The sequence below is a fragment of the Centruroides vittatus genome, unplaced genomic scaffold (genome assembly GCF_030686945.1).
Source record: "Centruroides vittatus isolate TY-2023 unplaced genomic scaffold, ASM3068694v2 scaffold_1015, whole genome shotgun sequence".
Lineage (NCBI taxonomy): Eukaryota > Metazoa > Arthropoda > Arachnida > Scorpiones > Buthidae > Centruroides > Centruroides vittatus.
In genome coordinates, this window is record NW_027122666.1 from 3,391,140 (window position 1) to 3,412,227 (window position 21,088).

At 29.7% G+C, this 21,088-nt stretch overlaps 2 protein-coding genes and 1 long non-coding RNA gene across 4 annotated transcripts in view; 2 read left to right on the forward strand and 1 right to left on the reverse strand.

Moving 5' to 3' along the window:
• The window catches only part of LOC136986207 (uncharacterized), a 129,536-nt gene that overhangs the window by 1,266 nt on the left and 107,182 nt on the right, over nt 1-21,088 (forward strand). The window lies entirely within an intron of this gene.
• On the forward strand, nt 2,199-3,149 carry LOC136986205 (venom protein 164-like). The gene is made up of 4 exons (XM_067283693.1): nt 2,199-2,337; nt 2,407-2,509; nt 2,567-2,658; nt 3,052-3,149. The coding sequence occupies exons 1-4, from the start codon at nt 2,290-2,292 to the stop codon at nt 3,079-3,081; spliced, it is 273 nt and encodes a 90-aa protein (XP_067139794.1). The 5' UTR covers nt 2,199-2,289; the 3' UTR covers nt 3,082-3,149.
• Nucleotides 7,516-21,088, reverse strand: part of LOC136986203 (uncharacterized) — a 47,022-nt gene continuing 33,449 nt past the window's right edge. The window contains exons 1-4 of one of the 2 annotated variants that reach the window (XM_067283690.1): nt 15,371-15,419; nt 7,900-7,968; nt 7,736-7,825; nt 7,516-7,663 (exon numbers count right to left, since the gene is read on the reverse strand). In XM_067283690.1, coding sequence (XP_067139791.1) covers nt 7,541-7,663; nt 7,736-7,825; nt 7,900-7,968; nt 15,371-15,397 — 309 coding nt within the window. In that variant the 5' untranslated portion in view covers nt 15,398-15,419 and the 3' untranslated portion in view covers nt 7,516-7,540. Of the gene's footprint in view, nt 7,664-7,735; nt 7,826-7,899; nt 7,969-15,370; nt 15,420-21,088 lie in introns of those variants that run through there. The other variant, XM_067283691.1, reaches the window with a different exon arrangement.

Here is a 21,088-nt window from a genome sequence, read left to right on the forward strand (position 1 = left end):
GTATGCAATACAGTGGTGCCTCATATAACGTACAGTACTTAATTCGTTCCAGGTGCATGTCCGTTAAGTGAAACGTCCGTTATACGAAACGCATTTTCCCATAGAAATACGTGTTAAAACATCTAATTCGTTCCGCAGCATAAAATAACCGTACTGTATCATAAAAAAATAGATATGGGGTGCGTTCTTTTATTCCTCCGCGTAACTCTGCGCGAGCGACATCCGTTTAAAAAATTCCTGCGGAGCGCGTTCCTAAATTCCGGTGGGAGTGCGCACAGTTGAACGGCAAAAACGGCCGCTTGTAGCAGTAGTTTACGGTGGAAAGCAACATGGCGTCCTCCACGGCTCAGATAGTTTCGTTTTCGGGTCCATTATGTGGTTTTATGAATGAAAATTTAGAAATTGTGAAAGCGCGAGTTAGTGCACGCGGTGATGTAGTCTTTACGAATTTTTTTCGAATGGTAGCCACCATTCTAATTTTTTTCGTGGCTATTTTGAATGCTCTTTCAACAAATAATCCATTTTATGGTTAAATTTTACAATTGAGACCCTTCTTTTGCCTTTAAAAGCTCATAGTTTAGAATTATAGATTCCTCCATCACGATACTATCGATAGTGCGAGCGCGGCCATCTTTCTTTCTTTCACCGTCGTTCCTAAATGCCTACAAACAGCAGCGCAATCCCGTAGTAGCGGAGACGCAGAGCGACTGCTATTAAAGAACGCACCCATGGAGCAGTCACCAATTATGCCGGAAAGTTCGTTGTTCGCAGCCAGTCCGTTGCTCGAGTCACGTAGCGGCCAAACAGAAAGTCCGTTGTTCGCAGCGTCCGTTATTCGAGACGTACGTTATACGAGGCACCACTGTATCGTTAAACGAAAGAAGACATGAAGACATGGGTTGTAAATGTTTTTAATCGTTTAAATGTGTTGCAAAGCATGGTCAATGTGGCATCCACCAGTTTCTGAAAGCAAGTTAAATTCGCATTCCTGATATGCTAAGAGCTACTGCTGAGAACACAGTAATGCGATTTAACTTGCTTTCAGAAACTGGTGGATGCCACATTGACCATGCTTTGCAACACATTTAAACGATTAAAAACATTTACAACCCATGTTTTCATGTCTTCTTTCGTTTAACGATATTGCATACTGCTCCATTCTTCGCTGGTGGTGAGTTTTTGAACTACGTTTTTTGTGGAAAATAAAATCCCATGACTTCCTGTAAACTGTTACCAAGCTTGATAACATTCTGTCTAGTAGTTTTCCTTTTATGGCCATTTTAAAATGGAACTTTTATTATAATGACCGTGTATTTAAATTTATTTGTATTAATTATTTGATTATAGCCATATTATATCCCGAATATTTAAGGCGATCGTTGGATTAATATATTAACTCATCGGGCTTTCAATTGTGTATTTTTTATGAACACCAAATAACATTTCTGACTATTGTTTAGGGCTAGAGATAGGCCTATTATTCTTATTATAACTTTTAGCATGCCCAAAAATTTTAGTTAGGATTCGCTTTTATCTAATGTGTAAGATTGTGCATTTATCTAATGTGTAAGATTGTGACATTTTGTACTATTCGAGAACTACTGTATCTTGCAATACATTCTCAAAATGCGCAGAACATATTCAGGATGCTAAGCTTAAAATCTTCGGTCCATTTGTCTCGAAATCTGACAGATTAGCAAGTGTATTAAACTCATCAAAACCTTAGAAAAAATGATAATATAAACGATTTAGGATGGCAAGTTTGAATTTGGAGTCTATAAGCTTGGAGATTAGCTGCTCGAAATCTGTGTTAGTTTCGTTACTAAGAAAGAGATTTTCTGATTTGCTTAATATTTCAAAACAATTCATTTACTGACTACTTAAATTGTCATTTTTAATGAAATTACTGAATTATTTAAGTTGCTGTTAACTTTTCGATAAACTGATTAATATTATAATAAATATTCTTGTCAATAGAATGCTCGACGGTTCACACTGGGCTATGATAAACAACAGAAAGGAAAGTATGTTTTATCATTAGATACGTTTAATTTTATGTAACATGTGTTCTACGTTTATATAACATCAACAATAGTTTCTGAATAAATAATATGATTTTATATACGATATTACGTGTAAACTAATTAGCATTCCATATGTTGCAATGATAAAGAAATTAAAATGAGTTTAGATAATGGCCCATCTGCTGAATCCCATTGAATTTTTGTTTAAATAAGGATGGAAGAGTTGATATCGTAACATTTTTGTGTTTAACTCTCACAGATCAATATGAAATACTTTATTGCGTTGGTCGTTTTGGCCATTGCCATAGCAGAGGTAAGTTTCTGTTAACAATTAAAATTAGTCGATCAAGTTAATTTTAGATTTTATTTTTCACAAATTTAGATTAATGCCGAATGCCAACAACAATCCGACTGTCCTGCTGGATATTGTTGCAAAAAAGTAACTTCTTATACCTCTCCAAACTGTTTCCCTATGCTGAAAAAAGGTAATAAATCAATATTTCTGTTAATTATGCAAAGCGTTTAAAATTTGCAATTTCCAGGAGAGAAATGCAGTGTTAAAGATAATATTATATACGGTATTTATCAGTTCAGATGCCCTTGTGAAGAAGGACTTAGTTGCACACAATTTGCAGTAAGTTATTTATTTTTCCTCAAGATTTTAGTTTTTCCTATATTTTAAAACAATTCATTTACTGACTACTTAAATTGTCATTTTTAATGAAATTACTGAATTTTTAAAGTGGCTGTTAACTTTTCGATAAACTGAGTAATATTATAATAAATATTCTTGTCAATAGAATGCTCGACGGTTCACACTGGGCTATGATAAACAACAGAAAGAAAATATTTTGTTTTTATTGTATTGTTGTATTTTGTTTTTAGTTATAACAATACTGTACATATACTGTAGTTATACAGTTATGATTTAAAGCATATACCTTCAAGTGTAATAAATATATCGTAAATTAATTGTTTTAAATTTTATTGTGAATGTGATTTTATATTTATTTATTTTCATTTACAGGCCGGTATCTGGGAAGGACAGTGTAATTAAAAACTGTTTATAGGTAATTACATTTTGTAATGAATTTACTGGAAAATAAATTCTGTTAAAATACCCTTTATATTGTCTTTTATTCAGTAAACACTATTCTACAATGCTGACAATATGTTTGGCGAGTAATTAGTATGTTCACAAATAAGAAATTTATGAACAATTTTCATTTAATACCATAATGTAAGTATGAACAAATTTTCTATATTAAAAAGCATAAAAAAATCGAACATACATGATAAGTATAAATATCACCTAGAAGAAAATAAAATTTTCCCTAAAAAAACAAAAGAATATCCTTTCAATCTGTGCACTATTTACTTATTCCTTGTTTTTTTAAAATCCTAATGAGTCTTGATTTAGCCATGTTCAGCACTTTGATCATCTACACTTTTTCCACTTTCTCTCTTAGAAAAAAACCTTTCTTAATGTTCTAAGTTAATTAACTTTCACTCTAATTTGCTGGCTCACAGCTAAAATTATATAGCAAAATATTTTTCATGATGACTCAAGATATTTTTTCTTCAAATTTGAAGTTAAGACTTCAAATTTGAGGAAAATCGTAGACTCGAAAATACATTTTCGAGTCTACGATTGTAACTGTTACTTCTGTGGTTGTGTTAAAGGACTAAAAGATAGACTCGAAAATGTATATTTTTGTAAATTGTCTTAACTTCAAATGTAAACAAAATATTTTTGTTTTTAATATATTTTTATTGCTAAAGATGCAAATAAACAAATATTTGAACCTTATAAACTGTAATGAAAACAGTGACTAATACTCTAATCAACGAGTGAAAACCTTGATATGTCATGCCGATAGTAATTCTCCGTACGTTGTAGCATTTTCATTTTGCAGATAAAAACTGTTCATTGTAACATTCACCCGCTGTAATTAACTTTTTGTAATATATTAAGATAATTTTAAAATAAATAATGTTATTTTCTACGTAAGATTTATAAAACGGCATAATTAATATTACATATCTTACATTGATAGAAGAATAAAATGTACACAGATAATGGCCCATCTGCTAAATCCCATTAAGTTTTTGTTTAAATAAAGATGGAAGAGTTGATATAATATTTTTGTGTTTAATTCTCACAGCTCAACGTGAAATGCTTTATTGTCTTGATCGTTTTGGTCGTCATAGCAGAGGTAAATTTTCTGTTAGCGATAAAAATTAATCGCTAATAGAAAATTTAGATTAATGCCGAATGCCAACAACAATCCGAATGTCCTCTTGAATATTCTTTGTAAAAAGTCAGTTCATATCTCAGTCCAGTCTGGACTGAGATATAAAGTTTTCTTTTAACTTTTCCAACTGTTACGTATACATAACAAGAGAAACTATTCGAAACATCTTATCTGTTGGAGTGCTGTACTATTATTACTATCTTAAATTACTTTAATACCAGGATTAGAGTAATTTAGGTTGATTATTAATCAGGTTGATTATCTCTGTTAATCAGCTTGATTAACAGGAAAAGTGATTTAAGATAGTATTGGAATCGTGTCAAATTTGACCCTCCGAATGTTTTGCAAATCTCCACGTTTTGAGACCTGCTGTACCTAAAAAAGTCGAAAAACAGAAAAATTCCGTGTGAATGCTGACATCTGTTTTCGTTTAATGTTTCAGGATGCGGTAGTTACAAAGGAACGAGATTTAATATGGTAGCTTGTATATAAGAAGTATTGTTGATATATTTTGGTGGTTAAAGGTCGAGGGAGTGAAGAGATAGAAGGGGTTCATGTCATACCTAGAGAGAAACCAGACTTAATGATTTTACTCGTTATCAGCATTTACAATTTTTTTTATAAAACTCATTTCTACTTCAAAATTAAGCATTTTGCTATTTGATAATTAATAATGTCAAAAGTTTTATGATAAAATCCCATAAATAAATTGTGTGTGCCGTCATCTGTTATTAACACAATAGCATGATTAATAATATAAAAGTAATTTTTAAATAAAATCTCTTAACAGCCAGGAAAGTTATGCACCTCGTTACTGGATTTTTTAAAAGATTTTAAGAACTCAGTTTTTAAGTTATCTAATATTATCAAAAACAAAAAAATGCCAAACTCACATTAAAATTAGGGTTTCTCAACCGGGATCTCGGGAACCCGGTTGTTTTTTTAACCCGGGAAATATTCCGGAAAATTTTTCTTATCCCGGGAAATCCCGCAAATTTCTTAAAAATTCACTTTTTTCTTATTTTTTGTTAAGGTTGAGGAAATTTTGCAAATAGAAAGTATAATTAACTCATAAACTGTCAGAATAAATTTGTATTTATTAGTTTTAAACCTATTTATTAGTTTTTTAATTTTTTTTTCGTTATGGCACGTCACAAACAATCAGTAATCAATACGTAGCTTATTTGTGGCAGGACTCTCAAAATTCTTTACCAGTAATATCTGGAATAAGTGTGCTTATGCTGTGTTAATTTTTAACCATGCCCAGTGGCTTCAATAACTGAGTAACGCCGAGTTGTGCAAATTGGGCCAGGATACAAATGAGTACGAAGTCTGCAAGTATGAAGTTTTTCTTCATAACCTGATTATTAAAGACAAACGAACTGCCGAATTATTGGGCTATGATGTTTCTATTAAAGCAGTCGAGGTAGACAAATCAAAAATACTAGAGAACAAAAGAAGTACTATAATCTCGAAAATGAACTAGAAATCTTCTAGGCTACAAGTGAAAAACCATAACATCTGTCTTCTCTTAAATGCATTAAAGACGATTTCAATCACATCAATTGAATCGGAAAGGCATTCTAGGTAGCAAGACTTTTTATTACTAAAATAAGAATTAGATTGACTGATCGGAGTATTGACCATCTTTGCTTTTTAAAATCTTATAAAAATTTACAATATTTTGTATTATATTTTATTTAAAAAAAACAAAAATTACCTTCTAAGTTAGAAGTTCGATCTGTTTTTTTTTTTTTTTTTTTTTTAATTTTCAACTCAATTCAAAAGCATTTTTGTTGTTGTTGTATGCAGTTTCCAGCAAATTTTAATATATTTTTTCTATTTGTGAAAATTTCTACGTAATTCAAAGGTAATTTTTAATATATATCTTAGACAGCATTATTAATATGATTTTGGAGGTTACAGAACGTATTAAATTACTTTAAAAAATGAAAAATAATTATATCATTTGATTTCATAATATTTTGTATATCTTAAAAATAATTAATTTTGTCCCGGGAAACAGTTCACTTTTATCCCGGAATCCCGGGACAAGCAAAAGACCGAGAAATGAGAAACCCTAATTAAAATCATGTAATATAAAATTTTTGAAATAAATTCCAATAATTTGAGTGTCACGGGCAATTTTTTGGGTAATAAAACAACTTTAAATTCTATTACAGTTTTAGAACTGTTTTATATGCAAAACTTATTTCTATTAATCTTCGATAAAGTAATTTACGTAATAAAATGAAAGATTTAGTTCTTTTTTAGTCAGATTTAGACTTTTTCATTCATATGCGGACAACATCTTTGCCTTACACATTAATACAGTACATTATATAGGGTTTTTGATTTCTTTTAACTTACTTCTACATTGCACCGAATGAATTTTAAAAAAGTCAATAATTTCTATCATCTAACTCTTTACAACTGACATTTTCTAAATACTTTTATTTCAATTTAAAATTTAAATATTTCCATCTACTAAATATATTTTTTTTTATTTTCATTTATAAGCTATTTAACGGAATTTACAGTCCGATCAACTTATGTTTTTCTGAAATACAGTTGAGAAATTATAGCATATTTAGAGATCGACTTAGCAACGGATAAGATTTTAATTATACTTTTAATTTATTATTTTATTCTTTCAGTTATTATATAAAGTTTTTTCAAAACATGATTTATTTTTAAAGAAAAATAATAAAAATATTAAAAAATTAGTATATTACATTCCATTTTATATTTTAAATGTAAGTTATCTAAAGAAGTGAGCGAACAGAAATAAGCTGACAAGATAAACATATATTTATATCAATGAAAGTTTAATATTAATTCTAAGATAATACGAGGATCTAAGGATACGAATTCTAAGCTAATTCCGTATACAAAATCCTAAAGGTCTATACCGGTCTATATTATTTAAATAAACATTTTTAAAAAAATTATTGAATTCTTAAATTATCTAGTCCATTGGGTAAGTGGTCTGCCAATGCTCGACTAATGATGCAATAAACCCATGACACTGGTCGCATTTTATTGCCTAACTTAGGTGGAGTTTTCCAAGATTTTCTTTACGTGTCTAACACTTAAACAGATGCCAGTTTTCATAGAAATTCCTCTCAGGAGACATCCCCCTTGGAGAAACATCCATGCGTTGCGTTGCCCATTATAAACTAAATCAAATCAAAACTATAGGATACAAATAGAGAAAATTCGAGCACATTTATCTCTCAAGACACTCTGAAATTAGCTCACTTAAATAATCGTTTCATTTGTAGACGTTGTCTTGCTCTGGTGCAATACAATACATGTTTTTCGTCCAACAATTCCAGTTACTTGGACTAACGTCGAAAATTCAGAATACAAACCACTCATCATCTGAAAAAATATACAATATATCAAGTATATATTATTAACTAAATACTTAGATTTGGTTTGAACCTATATTACCCGAATCAAAAAATTCTTCTTGATAAAGAAAAATCCTGCCATTGATATTCCTATTGATCTTCCTCCAAACCTTTTCATAAAACAGACAATCTATTGCAGAAAAATAGAAAATAATAATATAAATAAATTAGTAATTAAAATGAAAATTTTCAGAAATCTCATACTTTGTATTTGTATTCCAGCGTGAATGGAATTGAAGAAAATCTTGATATTTCTGTGAAATTATCATATATCTAAAATTTAAAAGCGTTAGATATAATTATTTTTCTATAAAATAAATATTAAAGAAGTGCACAAAATATATAAAGTTAATCACGAAATGTGCTAATTGACATGAATGATAAAAATATTATTTTCATTATTAAAGTTAAAATTTAATTTGAAAAAATCATAATTATGGTATAATATAAAAATAGGACGTATAAAGTTTTGAAATTGCAATTTTTCGAAATTTAAAAACATTTAAAAATGGATACTCGTTTACAAAACAGGCATGTTGTCAATGAATTTATAATAATATCTGAAACTAGCAGATAGGCCCGGCGTTGCTCGGGAAAAAGTAACGATAGCGAAGAATAAGATTATTACGTTATAGTCAACCTTACCTGTTTTCACAGAATGCAAGAATTGGGTCCTCCTGTTTTCAGACTAATTAGTCTGAAAACAGGAGAACCCAATTTAGATTGGCCTAAAAATATATTCGATTTGCCGCAAAAACGAAAAAACTGCATCTGCGTCTTGCATGTCACTTTCTCTTAACACTTTTATTGTTACGTATCACTTCCATTGTTACTTAACACTCCCATTGTTGATGGAAGTGTTACGCTTTAATCCTGTCCCTCTCCTCCGCGGACGGGAATTTCGAAAAATCCCTTCTTAGTGTGCGTTCTCGTGACGTACCCTAACTGTGTACCAAATTTCAACTTTCAACTCCTAACCGTTTAGGCACGTCTCGATAATGTATATAGAAGCTTTAATCCCTTCCCTCTTTCCCGTGGAGGGGAATTTCGAAAAATCCCTTCTTAGTGTGCGTTCTCGTGACGTACCCTAACTGTGTACCAAATTTCAACTTTCAACTCCTAACCGTTTGGGCTCTGCGCTGATTATTATTATTATTATTATTATCAACTCGTCTCGATTATATATGTATATAGATGTAACAAATTTATTGATATATTGAATACAAAAATTCTTAACTTAGTTTGAATAACTATAAAAAGAATTCAAAATAGCTTGTTTCATTAATCTGATTTGCAGGGTTACGCATATGCATCTCCTAGCAAAAATATTTTTGACAATTTTGTCAGAAACAAGTTGTGTTTGAGAGTTGGCATTCAGACGTTTTTTGACGATCTCAAAAAATAAACAATAAATAAAGTTGAAGTTGATATTGTCTATTGTTTAGTAAACTTTTTGTAAATATACTTATTTAATTCTTTATAAAAATAATGAAGATTTTTTTGTAAATAAAGCTGGCGGAAATACAGTAGTAAAAACACGTAAACAGATAATAAAAATGTCTTCTTTACTCGCCATGTCCAATCACCAGGAACAAACTATTCTCCACAGCAGAGACGACCTTTCTTTAGAGGCTACGCCTCTGCCAAATTATGTAAAACAGTCTAAAATATGTCCCTTCACAATTAAAAATATAAGATGTCTTCTGCTGTGGAGAATAGTTTGTTCCTGGTGATTAGACATGGCGAGTAAAGAAGATATTTTTATTATCTGTTTACGTGTTTTTACGTTGTTACTAAAAATAATGAAATTTAGTTTATGTGCATTACTTCCCTCATTTAGAAACCTTATTATCTCTTGCAAACACTTTCGAAGGTTTACTTTACATAATGTATAAAGTTTGTGAGAATGGTTTTCTTTTCTCTTCATCTAATTTTAATTTATAAAAAGGTTTACTCTGAACTCCTATTTGCGGTTTGTGTAATGCAAAAGTGCATGTGAATATAAAAAATTAAATATATTCTTATTTTAACAAATATCTCCAAATTTCTTTTCTGATTTTGCATTTTAAAACTAAATAAATTTATCCTCGTACTGTATCATACGATAGCTTTTTATTTTGAAACCTATTTAAAGTCTTCAATTATATGTCATAGTAACCTCTAAGTGAAAAGATACTCTACTTGAAATTATAAAAGGAATTCTGTAGCTCAAACTCGATGTAACGTACCAATACCTAACATGAAATCTTTACAGAGACCTTGGAACTAAGGACCCAATATAAGAAACATTAGTGTCCTGACCTTACGTTTATAGACCTTGGGCCAATAGAGGTCCTATATACTCAACAGGCCTACCTAATCACTTTATAACAAGGAATCTTATTTGCAGAAGACATTTTAAAATTAATTGTTATTATTAATAAAACATAGTTATACGAAATAATATTTAATTTATTTACCGAGTTCTTCGAAGAGTTTTATATTATTTAAAGCGAATGAATTTTTATTAAGTATCTCGCATCTCGTAAATTTACTATTATGGAATAAAAAAGGTAAACTATTATTTTTTGGTTTCGAAATTATCTAGTTTAGTTAGGAAATATGGTTTTAAATAACAAATGTTTGATAAACTTAAAAGTAACGCGTATTTAAAATTTCTCTCTAGTTTGTTACCTCCTCATTTAGAATATTTGTAGAATTTTATTTTTCTTAATCTTCAACAATATCCCTCATTAGTATTTCTAAAAGTTTGATAATAAAGATTTAATTATGTAATAATATAAAAATTACTCTATTATTGTATTATAAGTAATACATGTATATATTTTAATAAATAGCTTCAGACCTTCAGAAATGGAAGTTGAAATATTTACTCTCTATTTCTCTTATTAGAAATTATTATAAATATGAGATTGTGTTCTTTATTTATAAGATTATTTTAAGCATTTTACTTCGCATTTTGTTTGACTAAAATAAAGTTGAAAGTTCTCAAAAAAATATCAGACCAAACGAATAATTATTTATTGACATTGTCACAATGCCGGGTTGCAATTTTTCATCACAATGTTCTCAATTTTTTAGTAGTGTCTTGTCCCTGTATATCATACGCTTCCTGTTAACAGTTGGAGTCATGCCGATCATATATCTAACTCCTTTCAGAGGAAATTTTTGAACTGTAATAACGTAATCTAACTAACTAAGAAGGACAGACAAGACAGTGAACACCAGTGGGAATTTATAATTCTACAATTTTTTCAAATTGCTGCCCAACTATTTATTTTTAATGTGTTAAAATCGGTATTCAATATCTTTAAATTTTAAAAACTTTTACAAAAATAAAATAAAATAAATATTCAAGTCTTAAAACGACATATAGTCGTTCACTATTAAATAATATCCTAACTTTAGGTAAAGTTTAATTATTCTCTTTACTAGCTCTCAGTTTAAATGTGAATAACACAGAAATATAGAAGAAAGACAACTTTTCTTTTAATTTTAGAAATTATAAAATATTAATGTGCGTATATTTATAATATATTTAAGCTCTTCTAAATTATTCCCTAAAACTTAAAGATTTAGGAAATAAACTGAATAAAATAAAACAGAAATTTATAATATGCATAAATAAATGTTATAATTTATAATAAAACTTTCTATAATAATTAAATTTCTAAAAATAATATTTACCAATGAAGTCAATGCAGATAGGGACCACGAAACGAAAATGCATCCAAAAAACATCAATAGGGCAATAGCTGCAATGGCTGAACGTAACATTTGATTAGTATCGATAAAAATAGCTCCAAATAACAGAATGCAACTGAGATAGATAAAATGACAATAGATGAGAGGAATAAGAAATTTCCATTGTTGATTAATCTGTTGAAAAAATTCCCATATTTCTGAATGTTTCTCCATTAATTCTTGTAAAAATATGACCGAAATCTTATTGACCATCTGTAACTCTTTGGATATCTTAATCAATCTTATTCCCATAATGAAGAGGCCTTCTGAAAAAGAAACCAATACAGTTATAATTTGACCAGCGGCGAAACTGTAATACAAATGTATGGCTACCGAACAAATTAGTGCTTCGATATCGCTACACTTTTCTATTTTCAGATGAGAATAAAATACCAAAGTGGTTAGGAGAGAGCACATTTGAAGAATGAAGAAGAAAAGCAAGAGGAATGCGATTAAATTAACTTCGAATTTATTGATTAATTTTTCTTCTTTGTCATAACTGCTTTTTGCATAATTTAAATTTATTTGTTTCTTCTTGATAATGCTGAACTGAAGAGCCAGATATATCGATAAACCCATTTGAGCAACATTAACGTAAGGGGCATACTTTCCAAAAATAAGAAATGCTTTCTTACATGGAAAATATCTGCTATTTACTATCAAGAGAAATACTGCTATCCACAAAGATACCTCAATGACGTTAGCGTAGAGTTTGAAAAGTCTTTGTAAATATTGATATTCTTGTTTTAGGCATTTACATCGAACCAATATATGTAATCCGAAAATTCTGGCAACACATGTGAGCGGATAAAATTTACAAGTAAGACAGGTACTCGAGGAACTTGAAGAGTTATACATATTCAGAATAACGAAAAATTTTAAAGTTAATTACTAATATTAATAATTATATATTAGACGTAATAAGTCAGAGTTTACATCTTTCATGCTTTGTGAAGCTGAATGCTGTATTAGTTGAGTATAAAATTTTATATAACATTATGTGATCAATACCTTACTTCTAATAATTAATGGTTTGTCCATTAATGTAAGGCAAATTATAACTGGAATGTTTGTTATACACTTCACTTTACTTATTAAAAGTGCACTTAATAGACTTTTGTTTACAATAACGTGTTCATAAATTATGTTACATTGTACTGATCATTAAAAAAATGCATTTTGTTGCCGTAAATGAAAAATTCCTGAAAATGATTCCCATTTTGAATTGATATGTAATATTTCAAAAGTCTAATGCATCTAAGTTCATTAAATTTAATAAATCTTATTACGCTCAAATTATAAGCTAAAAATGCATTATCGTAGGCTATGCATTTTTAAATGCTACAATATAACTTAAAACCAATACAAAGATGCCAACATGAGAAGAAGACTCAGTAGCACAGAATCATGGCATGCGGGTGAGGGGCTAAATGGGGGATAATCCCCACTTTTATGTGTCATTAATCCAATTTTAAGCTATCTTAATTTTATTCTATAATAAGTTCTAATTTAAATTATCATATAAAAGAAATTATTATTTTAATAAAGTTATAATGTTACAGGACAATTCGCTCACTTGTTAAAAATTTTTTGACGATTTGTCGATGCCCTGCGCCGATTTTACTATTAGTTTCTATTGTTTATTCTTTTCTTTTTTTTATGGAAAAACGTGTCGTAACGATTTTACGCTATGTATTTAATATACAGAAAATAAAGTTTATAAAATTAATCTAAAGTAATTAAATATATAAGTAGGAAAAAAAAATCCATTTTATCTGAATGTTTTCCTTAAAATTTTGAATGTTTAATTAATGAATTAACAAGTTATTTTATAACTGATTTTTAAAATAAATTTAAATTTTACATTCGATAGAATATAATTTGTGTAATTGACGAAATCCATCATTTTGCCTATCCCATGTACACATTGCATGGTCTTTTCACTTGGAATTTTTGCGCTTAATCGTGATATTTCATTTTCTGTACAGTACATACCACGTTATTGGTATGAATCGCTAATTGATTTGACATTCGGCTTACTGGCGATTCTAGTGGAGAAAGCCCTAACACCTATGCATGTTGAATTAGTGCGCTTATTCAAGAATATAAATGATCATTTCGTAGTTTTTATAGAGTTATTCGTAAGTCCGCAATTTAACACGTGACTTTCATAGAAAGTACTGAAAATCCGTAGCGATTGGTATCTCTGCAAATATTCATAGATTATTAGATTATAGATTATAGAGAAAACTGATTTAATTTTAACAAAATTAATATTTATAAACTACGAATTTTCAAAAATGTCAAATCTTATTCAGTCTTCATTCTTCTTCTGCTCTATCCTTTGAAAACCCACGGCAGTCACGTTGGCTCAGAACTTTTTATTGATTACTACGGTGAACAGTTGCTATGATGTTTTATCTTTTTACTGCCGGAGATTCTGCAACCAGGAAATTCTCCGTTCTTTTCCCTCGTCTTCCTTTTTAATTTTTCCTGTAGATTAGCATTGAAGTAGCTGAAGTACAATGTTTTCATTATTATTTATTAAAGTCAATAAAATGACAAAACTTAATAAAAGTTATAATGATTTGATTTGATGGAGTATGGCAACGTAACACATAATCAATCTATTAAGAGCCCACCAATGGGGCCTGAGTAAATAAATCACTGAACACTAGATGTAAATAAGTTAATCGTTTCCACAGTTTAAATTGTTTGTCTTTGTTGAAGAAAGGTAATAATAAATCAACATGTTTCCGTTAAGAATACAGAGCACTAAAATTTTTAATTTTAAGCTGTAATTTTGATGACTGTAGCGTTAATTAAACACAGGAACAGATTTAGAGAAGGTGCGCAAGACATTCTTTTCCCTAGCTGCACCCTCTTCTGTTTGGTATTTTCCCGAGTAAAACTAGATATCTCAAGTAATAAAAAATTTATAAGGCTTATTATTTCTTTTCTGCATTCTAAAGATTTTTGGATCCACTATTGTATGGCTAAGATTGTAAGAAACCACTAGCAAGATCTTATAACAAATCCGCTGACTGTGGACAGGAAATATTAATAAGGGTATTAGATAGGGGTTAATCAGTACACACTAAATATTTTCATGGTAACGATATATCTTTTATATCTTCAATGGCGCTACTCCCACGCGTGTCACTTTCCGAATTTTTTTACATATATGGAAATCAAATATTCCTGAAGGTATATTAAATGTTTTTATTCTATTCTATATCAAAATTAGACAATTAATAGAGAAAAGTTGAAGTAAATTTTATTATTAGAGAATAAAATTAACATTCTTATCGAATATGTCAGTTTATATATAAGTTTTGTATAGACTGTTAATAAATATTTTTTCCCTGATATCATTCGTATCTGGTAGATACGATTGAAAAATTCCATTCAAATGATTTTATTTTATTTTTTTTTTTTATTTTTATACCGATGACAAATAGAATAAATTTATTAATGGGTTTTCAAATTATAATTTTGCCATACCTTAATTTTGAATTCATATTTTGCCTCAATACAGTGATACTTTTCTAATTAATTTTTTAACACTAAATTTAAATAAAATCTACAACTGCTATAAAATTTAAAATAAATAAACAAAAATGTACAGAGTACAAATAACATAAAACGATATAGTTCTCTATGCAACATTTGAAACAAAAATGAATCATCCTGTTCACCCAAGTATTGAGTCCTTACGTTTACTTAACTTTTAGTAAATACCCCACCCCCTTGTAATATCGTAACGATTAACGAATAAGATATCGGATCACCCATATCTTGTTATGTAATATATGAACACGCGCAAGATAATTTCTTATTGGAAATTGAATACTCGAGACAATAAATGCACCAGTCTGCCCATCAAGAAGGATCCGGGTTCAGTTCCGAAATTTCGCTTTCGCAAACTGACCTGGATATACTGTGTTTCGTCTCTCATGATTATGCATTCAACCGGCCTCATTTCGTTGAAAAGCGTTATTAAAACAAAAGGCAAATTTTCAGGCCAATTATTCGATGACTAATTATTGTAAAAATTTATAGAAATAAATAATTAAATTATAAAAATTGATCTTTGTCGGTGGATGAAACTTTTTGAGAAATTTAGGTTCGAATTCAAGATGATTTATTATTTCTCTAGATTTTTCTCAACTGCGCTGTGAGGAGAGATATCGCTTCTATGTTGCGGCCATGTTGTATCTGAGGGTTTTACATTAAAGTTGATCATTGGGAAAAGTATGAAACAACGTAGACTAACTTATGCCTCGTGCACTAGTCAAATCAATTATTCGGTAATTTAATACGTTATAATGGAAAGGACTAAAAAAATCTATTTATAAACATATTTTCCTACGAAAGTAATTGAACTATGCCTTCTCTACATGGAGAGTATACTGTGTTAATACTAATAGTAATGCTATATAATAAAACTTTGCAATTACCATCAGAAGAATTTTATTACGATTGCCGATGACGATATTTTTACCAGCAGCATTAGCGCATGCTCCAAATTTAGTATTAATACTGGCTTCCTTCGACTGTTCATCACTTCTCGGAACTCTTCAAAGGTAACGAATGAACGTAAACTTAATGTACTTCGTTCATTATTTTTTAGTATTAAGTTGAATGACTATTTCATTTCAATAACAGAAAAATTAATAAATAGTATATTATATTAATAGCTATAGTGTTTTATGGACATTTGCTTAATCGAGTAGCTTGGTATTCTTCATTTTTTAACTGACTTTTAGGTGAAATTTGTGTCAAGAGAGGTGCCGGATTGCCTATTAGGCACGTGTGGCACATGCCTTGGACCCCCGAAATTAGAAAAAAATAATCTTACCGTTCGAATTGTATATCGTAGTTTATGAATTTTTCTATAGTTACAATTAAACGTTATTAGTTTACGATGTAAAACAACGTAGAAGGCCTCGATCTTCTGTGCTAAGGGGCCGAAAAGATTTAATCCGCCACTGGTAAAGGGCCTTTGTGCCACTAAAAAACACCAAATCATTTTACAATTCGTTCAAATAAAATAAAATATAGTCTATAGATTTTGATTTAAAACTCAATATTTAAAAAAAAATTGGAAAACACTAAAAGTAATATTCCATTTCTAAGTTTTAAAGGCTAAATAATTAAAAATAAAATATATATTAGTTTTTTTATAGATCCGGAAAGCTCCCTAATTCCACAAGATGCAAATAAAACATCTTATTGTTGTCTTCTTTGTCGTTTTGATCGGTAAGTTAATATATAAAATGGTGATATTAAAAATTAAAATAATAATTACTGTTTGTATATGTTGACCTTATTAAATATTTTTATTTTTGGAAAAGACAATTGAAAAAATAAAAATAAAAATAATTGTTTATTAAATTTATGAGAAAAAAAAAGCAGGGAAATTATTATACAGTGCGATCGTAAAGTCGATCCGCAGTGGACGGGGAAAGAAGGTAATGATGTTACAGGCAGCCGCGCGCAAGAAGGTTATAGTATAAAGGAGTAGACATGACATCACAAGGCTGAAGCCAGAAAGAGAGAGAACTTTCTGGAAGCCGCCGTTGTGGTGCTAACCTTTTCGAATTCACTTTGGAAGACGTATGCGAGTTTTCGATTTAGCGTTTGAAAGTGCAGTAACAAGTCGAAAAAATGAAAATAAAAAAAACATTTCATCGGTAAGTTTTTTGTGTTTTATCTAAAGACTAAGAATTGATGACTTCCCTTCTTATATTCGATTACTTTGCTCTTTCCTTGTTATGATATTTATTTAAATCTTAATGATTATACCTATCCTATAAATATTGCGTATATTCCTGTAAGTAGGCTATTATCTACACTTATAAGTAGAGCGAGGGTTTTTATGAGAATACATATGGTTGCCTGTAATATGCAGACGTGTTGTACATTTATTTACGTGTCTGTTATTTACTATATTCTACATACGTTGTGCATCAGACGGCTTGTACTGGTTGTATTTCTCTTAATTCAAGTATATGCTTACAGATAGGAGACAGTATAACCAATGAGGTTACAATTTTTTTGGGTATGACGAAAAATAATTTAATTTAATTTATTTAAAATAATTTAGAAACACATAGCATAGATTTTTGTAACCAAAAATACGAAGGTTTCTAGTTATCCATACATTGTATTGTTAGTTTTCTTTCTTTTCTCACTTACTTCAAGCTTCCTCTTGAAGTTCTGAATAAATCTGTGGATATTGAGCATTACAATATTATGGATCTTTCAGAAGGTTTTGATCATTTTTAGCTTGTGTCATTATTAGACGACTGATTAGAAAAATGTAACTGTAGTTTCAAATATATCATGCAAGATAATTACATATGTTATTAAAAAATTACAGAAGGTAATATTATGTGAGTATTGCCTATCTGCGCTGGAAAGATATATTAATTTAATGATTCACAAAATAGCTTCATCCGCTTAAAAATAAAGTAAAAGTTAGTTGCACCAATCCAAGTTAAAGTAAATTATATTGTCACCACACGCCCGAGCCACATGGGCTTCCCCACTACGGTGCTACTTTACGACCGCGCAGTACAATTTTATCTTATAGTGTAACTCTAAGCTTATATTGTAATATAATACATTGTTAATAATATTTTAATACAATATTAAAAATCGTTGGTTTATGATTAAAAAATTGTGATTAGAGATTCGTTTTTTCAACATTTACGAATAATTAAAAATTAGTGACATTAATTTTGTGTTATCAATAATTTAGCGTTATATTAATTAATCACATCAAATGTAGTGAGATTTTAAATTAATTATTATTAATTTATAAATAAAAATCAATTTACTTTAATTAATTAATTATTAATTAATAAAATGCAAACAATTCAGGAAATACATTTTTTGTTACTTCACGTAAACGTTAAGTTAGTACCTGCAACTCCTTACTGCGATTACGTTGTCAGTTACATTGTCAACTCAGCTTCAATATTATAAATTTAATTAAATTTCTAATTATTAAGTAACTCGCTAAAGAAATCGACTGTTCGTTTGATATTTAAATTAATTATCGGGTTAGTTATATGTTTTATATCTGATGGTTTGCAAATTTCATGCGTGTTTAATGGGATTATTAATTATACGGATAGCATTCAAATTTTTCAACCTAGTATTTGTTACTATCTTGAGATGATAATTTGCATTGTATTTACAGTTGCTGATCACTGCCATGCCTTCTTTGGCTTAATCCCTGGTTTGGTAGGTAGTTTGATTTCTGCATTTAAGGGTAGAAGGAAACGAGACTTGACCGCACAATTGAACCAATACAGAAATCTGCAGAAACGAGATGCAGAATTCAGAGAATTTTTGGATAATCTGCCGATTTATTAACTCAGTTAAAGCACTGAATTTATAATTATAATAATAAAATAGGACTGTTACTTTGATATGAACTCACAGTATTTTATTTTTAAACAATAAAACAGACAAAAAAATCAATATTTGTTGCTGAATTATTATTTAGAATAAACTCGATAATTGAAAGTTATTCATAAATTCTGCAATTTTTTAATGAGTGACTGCACATAAACTAACCAGCACATATAGTTAATGATAGTACTAAATCTAATATCATTAATTGGATTGATGGAATAAGGCAATTCAATATATGGGCCTTACGGTAGGACTTTCTATGAGAAACTGGCCCCTATTTAGGTGTTACAGTGTTACACACGTGAAGAATATCCGGGTAACTCCAAGTGACCAGTCCTTCGATCAGGCGGAAATTATAAACCAGAACACAATTATTAAAGTAATTGTAATGAGAAGACACAAAGAAAATATTTTTTGAAATCATATTTCGTCTCTTTTTATATCATAAAACACAATATCATATAGCAGAGTCGACTTTGTTTATTATGGTCTCTTTCACCTGTTATTATTTTTATATGTTGTCGAGTCGATACTCTTAGCAGCCCTAAATTCTATTCGGTCATTTACCAGGTGGCGTATCTCTGAGATGCTCATTCCAGTTGACGCTTTCAGGATGGTACTCTTATAGTTAGTCGGTCCCCTTTTCAAAGGGCTTTTCTTCCAAACAACACGTTCTTTTCTGTTGATGACTTACTTCGAAATATATGACTCAAAAAGACTATGCAGAGTTTCAACATTTGTGCTTCCAAGAGTAGACATGGCTTTATCTGTTGCAACACTTTCGAGTGAGGTGTATGTTATGCTTCTATTTACGATGTAAACAAAAGTCTGCGCTAGAACTTTAATAGCGTCAAATGATTTTTTCCTGACTACTATTTTTAAAAGTCCAACTACAATTTCCTATGGTATGATTGGGAAAAATGGGAAAAATCACGTTGTTAATCAGTTTTATCTTTAATGTAATGAGAAGCATCATGTGTCTTCGGAATTTTGTCAGGGTGTTTATAAGCACTTTTTCCGTGTGCCTAACATTTAGGTATGTATTTTAGAAGAATAATATATTTTATTATTTATTTGATTTCTATCGTAGCACGATGTAGTAAAATCCTATCTGAATATATATTAAAAAATTGGATTTATTACACGGCACAAACAAATGCGTAGCTAGACCAACTATAGTAGAGGTGACTCTAGTAAATTGTAGGATGGCTTTATCGGGAGGGGAAAAAGATAGTCCGGTGCACGGTTACCTAAAAAATTTTCAAATCTTATACTATTAAATAATGTATGCCACAAAACGAAAGAAAAATATTCAAAATTTAAATGTTAAAAAGTAAATTACAAATTAAATTAAATTTATAATTATTAAGTAATCCGCTAAAAAAATCGACTGTTCGTTTGATATTTAAATTAATTATCGGGTTAGCTGTATGTTTTTATATTTGATGGTTTGCAAATTTCATACGTGTTTAATGGGATTATTAATTATACGGATAGCATTCAAATTTTTCAACCTAGTATTTGCTACTATCTTGAGATGATAAATTTTATTATATTTACAGTTGCTGATTACTGCCATGCCTTCTTTGGCTTAATTCCTAGTTTGGTCGGTGGTTTGATTTCTGCATTTAAGGGTAGAAGGAAACGAGACTTGACCGCACAATTGAACCAATACAGAGATCTGCAGAAACGTGAGGCAGAATTCAAAGAATTTTTGGATAATCTGCCAATTTATTAACTCAGTTAACGTACTGAAATAATAATAATAATAATATAGGACTGCTACATTAAAATGAACTCACAGTATTTTATTTTTAAACAATAAAACAAAAAAAATCAATATTTGTTGCTGAATTGTTATTTAGAATAAACTCGATAATTAAATGTTGGTACGTTTATTCGGTTAGGCCTTACGGGAGGACTTTCTATGAGAAACTGGCCTCTATTTAGGTGTTATGGTGTTACACACGTGAAGAAAATTCGGATAACTCTAATGACCAGTCCGTCGATCGGGCGTAAACCCGCGAGCAACTACGATTAGCAATTTCCCACAATATTAACACTAACAATAAACCAGGACACAATTATTAAATCAATTGTAATGAGAATACACAATGAAAATATTTTCTGAAATTACATTTCGTCTCTTTTCATATCATAAAACACAATATCATATTGCAGAGTCGACTTTGTTTATTATAGTCTTTTTCACCTGTTGTTA

What these genes read in the sequence shown, in the direction of transcription:
- LOC136986205 (XM_067283693.1), top strand. Translation starts at nt 2,290, where the DNA reads ATGAAATACTTTATTGCGTTGGTCGTTTTGGCCATTGCCATAGCAGAG. An exon ending in TGGCCATTGCCATAGCAGAG is followed by an intron (nt 2,338 to 2,406) that starts GTAAGTTTCTGT and finishes TCACAAATTTAG; the next exon opens with ATTAATGCCGAATGCCAACA. An exon ending in TTTCCCTATGCTGAAAAAAG is followed by an intron (nt 2,510 to 2,566) that starts GTAATAAATCAA and finishes TGCAATTTCCAG; the next exon opens with GAGAGAAATGCAGTGTTAAA.